General features: G+C 56.7%; 1 protein-coding gene across 1 annotated transcript; it reads right to left on the bottom strand.

Moving 5' to 3' along the window:
* Positions 1-590: 590 nt before the first annotated feature.
* NEUROG3 (neurogenin 3) lies at positions 591-2,007 on the bottom strand. The gene is made up of 2 exons (XM_025397590.1): positions 1,764-2,007; positions 591-1,599 (listed from the first exon to the last, which is right to left on the bottom strand). The coding sequence occupies exon 2, from the start codon at positions 1,596-1,598 to the stop codon at positions 951-953; it is 648 nt and encodes a 215-aa protein (XP_025253375.1). The 5' UTR covers position 1,599; positions 1,764-2,007; the 3' UTR covers positions 591-950.
* Positions 2,008-5,005: the final 2,998 nt, after the last annotated feature.

The following is a 5,005-nucleotide window of genomic DNA, read 5'->3' as shown; positions in this document are numbered from 1 at the left end:
TGAAGTCACCTTGCCAAGGTTTCCTGAAGGTCCATTTTTTTTTAATTGGCTTAAAATCTCACCCAGCAATCCCTAAATAATCTAATATACAAAATATAGACTTTTCCTTGCTGTGAAATCTCATTAATAAATACAAATGTGTAAAACGGCAGGGGGGGGTGGCATATAATTTACTGTACCAAACTTGATTTCAAAAGACATCATATAATTTACAAACCGATTAAAAAAACAAAACAAAACAAAAAACATGTGCGGTGCTCCAGGCACCTGCAGCGCAGCTCACGTTTCAGGCGCAGCTCGCAGGGAGGCTGGGGAGGTGCTCCCTGGCCGGGCTGGGCTTTCCCAGTTCATAGCCTGGTCTTCCGCCCCGGGAGGGCAATGGCTCCGAAAAGTGCACGAGGAGAAGGCAGAGGGTCGCCTTCGTGGCTTTAAGGCAGAGCGAGGCGCCCTGAAACCCCGGACCTGATTGGGAGTAGAGAAGATCTGCAGCGTCTTTGGAGCAGGGCAAGGGGAGCAAGCGCTGAGAGACCAAACATTGGATTGAATCACATTGGAGGAGGGGTGGTAAGAGACTGAGAGGCAGACAGACTTGAGTGAGGGTAGGGCGACCCGAGACGGTAGGCGGCTCCGGCCGGGTAGTGCTACCATTCTCGTACTCTTAGAATGAGATTATGGCGTGGTGGCAGGGAGGAGGCCTAAAATGAGCGAAGTTTGCAATGCCCACTTCGCGCGGGCAGCAAGGGCTGCGTGAGTTGGCGCGGCTCGGAGGGCCGGGGAATGAATCCAGCCTGCAGCCCCCGCAGAGGCCTGGGCCAGCCAGGGGTCAGCCAGTGAGAAGCAGAAGGAACAAGTGCTTTTGAGGGTCGCCGCCATCGGCCACCCTCTAGGGCTCCGGCTCCCTCCCTTTCCCTTACCCTTAGCACCCACAGCCCAGCGACAGGCAGGTCCCTTCACAGAAAATCTGAGAAAGCCAGAGTGCTTGGGCGCAAGCAGGCGGAAGAGGTGGCCCCCCGCAGGCCGGCGCGCTCCTCCAGCGACGCGGCGGGGCTAAGGCTGCCAGCCTGGGAGACTGGGGAGTAGAGGGACCCCCAGTCCCCGGGGGATCCGCCTTCTGGGCTGCCCAGCTCCCCGCAGTGCGGCGCCGGCGACTCCAACGCGTAGAAGCTGTGGTCCGCTATGCGCAGCGTTTGAGTCAGTGCCCAGATGTAGTTGTGGGCGAAGCGCAGCGTTTCAATCTTGGTGAGCTTCGCGTCATCTGGGAAGGTGGGCAGGACACCGCGCAGCGCGTCCAGCGCCGAGTTGAGGTTGTGCATTCGATTGCGCTCGCGGTCGTTGGCCTTCTTGCGCCGACTCCGTCGCTGCTTGCTTAGTGCCAACTCGCTCTTAGGCCGGCTGCGCCCCGCGCGCCGTGCCCGGAGCTTCCTTGGCGCCCCTCGGCAGCCTCCCCCTTCCGCCTCCGCGCAGTTTCCCCGTGTGCGAGTGGGGCTGGGCGGAGCGGACGTGGGGCAGGTCACTTCGTCGTCCAAGGCTCTGGGGAAGGACCGCTCCGTCTCACCGGTCACTTGGACAGTGGACGCACCCGAGGGATGAGGCGTCATCCTACGGCGGGGTCAGAGGGAAGGTAAGCTTGAGTCTGTCACTGGGCGCAGTCCGCGATTCCAAGTCTAGGTGGGAAAAAACAAAAAGAGCCATCCTCCCAGCCCCCGCCGGGTCAGAGGATCCCTCTTTCCCCTGCCCGTCCCTTGGCGGCCTCCAAATGTTACCTTTCTACCGGCGCAAAAGAAGAGAGAGCGATGAGCAGCTAGGCCGTGGGGAGCTGAGCGGGCTTCTGGTCGCCAAGTTCAGCTGAGCTGCAGGCGCCCCAGCCTGGGAGTTGCCCCAGCCCCAAAGGAGAAAAGAAGAGAGAATGGGGTCCCGGGCCTCTGTCGCGCTCTCTCTAGCGGCACGGAGGTGAGACCGCGGCGATTTCCTGAGCAGCAAGTCGTGTGCCCCTTGGCACGCTTTATCTGCTTGGCCTGGGCCAGGAGCGTGCCTGCCCGGCTGCTGCCCGCGCCACCGGCCAATCAGCGCCAGGGCCCTGGGGCCGCGCCACGCGAGCCCGCTCCTCCCCCGCAGGGCACAGCTGGATTCCGGACAAAGGGCCGGGGTCGGGGGAGGGGAGCGCCGCTCTGTTTGCTCTCTCGCCGCGGGCTGGGTCCCAGCAACTCTCAGTTCCTCAAAGAGCCTCGCCCAGTGAGAAGGGCCTCGTGTGGCTCTCGTCTGGCCACCCCAGACCGCTTTGCTCCTAGCCTATCTTTACTTAGCATCTGTCCTGGAGGGGACTTTGATGCCTCTAGTGTACAATGACCACACGTTACACATGGGGAAATTTAGGCTTAGTGAGGGAGATGGCTTGTCCGAAATCGCATAGCAAGATAGTGGCGGAGACAACCAGGAGCTCGTTGTCCTGACTAGCAGCCTGGAGAAGGGTCCAGGAATTCTAAAGTACGCCCTGCTCTCCTGGTGTTTCACTGCCTCTCTTCATCCTGGAAGACAAGGGCCATCACTGAGAGAGCTCCTGCCTATGTCCCTTCCATTCACAGACCTTCTATTGGGGGTGTCCGAGCCTCTGCCACACCCTGAAATGCTACCTCACCCTCCCCAGAGGCGCTTAGAACCCCACCCCCATAGATCCCACTCCAGAGGCAGCGGGTGGCTGTGGGGGGACCCCTCAAGCGGACATTCCATTACTACAAGCCTACTACAGCTTGTGGATAGTATCCCAGCATTCTGTCTAGGAACCGTGACAGGAAGAGTTCTGGGAAGTGTGAGGAGGGGAGGAAGGAACCAGGAGTTCACAGTGAGCTCTTGCGTCTTTTTTTTTTTTTTTTAAACAAACAAACAGACAAAAAAACAAACAAACAAGAAAAACCCAAAAAACAAAAAAACAAAAACAAACAGAAAAACACCAAAACCAAAACCAAAAACAAAACAAGGTCTCCTTCTGTCACCCAGGCTGGACTGCAGTGGTGCAATCACGGCTCACTGCAGCCTTGATCTCCTAGGTTCAAGCTATCCTCCCACTTCAGCCTTCTGAGTGGCTGAGACTACAGGCGTGCGCCACTGTGCTCGGCTAATTTATTTTGTATGGCAGGGGGGTCTTGCTTTGTTGCCCAGGATGGTCTCGAACTCCTGGGCTCAAGTGTTCCTTTCACTTCAGTCTCCCAAAGGGCTGGGAATCAGAGCCGCGGTGCCCCTCCCCCTTGTGTCTTTTGAACCATCACGGTGTGCAGGCACTGGGAGAAGCAGATAAACTTTTTCTCCCCTTAGTCCTTCGGTCCAATCACAGACAGACAGCGGCTGCCAGCAGTCACCTGCTCCAGCCCCCTGCCGCGGCATCACTCGGGCATCGCACAGTGAGCACAAGGTAGGGACTCCCCAAGCCCCTGGGGTTGCCCCTGGTAGCGCTCTCTGGAAACCTTTCCAAAGGGAGTCTGAACTCATCATCCCTCCTTTCTTCCCCAGCCCCTCCTCTTGTCCCCGCCTGGGACATCCCGTGGTCTTCTGCTTCCGGTCACTCAGGGTGAGGGGTTGCAGCTTCCGCTTCTCTCTCTTGACCCGATCGTGCCTGGAGGAAGAAGCCGAGGCCGGGGGGGTTAAGTATCCGGGTTTAAGTCTCCTTAGGCGAGGAAGGCTTCACTTTCCAGCGGATCCAGATATCCTGAGTCTCCCGGAAACTGCAGGAGGGGACAGGACTCGACTTCGAGACTGTAGGGTGGGGTGAGGGGATGAGGTAGGTCTGTGAGTCTGCCCTAGTGATAGCCTCTTACCGCCCAGGCTGCTTGGGGGCAAATTTTCCTCCAAGGAAGAGGGTGATGTGCTCAGGAACCAGGGAGAGGGGTGCTCTAGGACTGGGCGGGGGTGTGGCGCAGTCCTGCCAATCTTAGAAGGTGCTCTGTGAGCAGAGGCTCCTTCCCTTGCTGTAGGGAAATGAAGCCTGAGACCAGGGTCAGAATCAACAAAGGGACCATCTGGGACTGTCCGGGTAGCATTTTGCTGCAGCTCCTCCCTTAGGTCACCACTGGCTAGGAACTTGTCTTCTCAAAAGAATGGGAATTCCAGGCCTTCTTTAAAGATGAAAAAGTCAAGGCCCAGAGAGGGGGAGTGACTCTCTCAAGGTCACACAGCAAGTTCTATCAGAACCACACAGAAGTGGTATCTTCAGACTCCTAGTCCCAGATTTTCCCTTTGAACCAGCAACCCCTCCTTGATTTGGGGGAAAACATTTTTTTTTTTTTCAAGGCAAAACAACAGATCCCAAAATGCAGAAAATAGAGGAAGTCCTGAGTCTGGGGGTCAGATCAGAAAAGAAGTAATGGTCCCATTTTCCAGGCAAGGGGAGCCAGCATCCATTCAAGCTGCTGCTGCCCCTGCTGCTGCTGCTGCTGCTGCTGCTGCTGCTGCTGCTGCTGCTTCTTCTTCTTCTTCTTCTTCTTCTTCTTCTTCTTCTTCTTCTTCTCCTCCTCCTCCTCCTCCTCCTCCTCCTGCTCCTCCTCCTCCTCCTTCTCCTCCTCCTCCTCCTCCTCCTCGTCCTCCTCTTCCTCCTCCAAACTTGTCTGCCTCATACCCCAGCCTTGCTTGATTTATTTACCTGCAAATCAGAAACTGGGAGAGAACCAACTTGGAGCTTTTGGGTCTGGGAGAGAAAATCCAAACCATGCTTCTCTAGGTTCTCCTGACCTGGCTAAGCTCCATGGAGGGAACCCTGGCCATGAGCGATCCAAGTACTGCTCTTGTTTCCCAGAGGCCTGTGGATGACTCTCATCTGGCAGTGGACCTCAGATGGGGGTAGGTGGACCTCAGATAGAGGTGGGTTTCACTCTGGCCAGGGCCTGCCTGGAGTGGCTAATGGATACTAAGGAGGTTGGCAGGGTGAGTTTCCCATGCCAGGAAAGACTCTGGGGATTCTTTCAAGCTTTCTTGATAGGTAGAGAATTCTGGGATCTGCTTGGAATTCTTATCCAGC

This window comes from Theropithecus gelada, chromosome 9 (genome assembly GCF_003255815.1).
Source record: "Theropithecus gelada isolate Dixy chromosome 9, Tgel_1.0, whole genome shotgun sequence".
Classification (NCBI taxonomy): Eukaryota; Metazoa; Chordata; class Mammalia; order Primates; family Cercopithecidae; genus Theropithecus; species Theropithecus gelada.
This window is presented reverse-complemented; position numbering and strand designations above follow the sequence as displayed.

Coding starts and splice junctions, on each gene's coding strand:
- NEUROG3 (XM_025397590.1), bottom strand. CDS start 1,598: ATGACGCCTCATCCCTCGGGTGCGTCCACTGTCCAAGTGACCGGTGAG.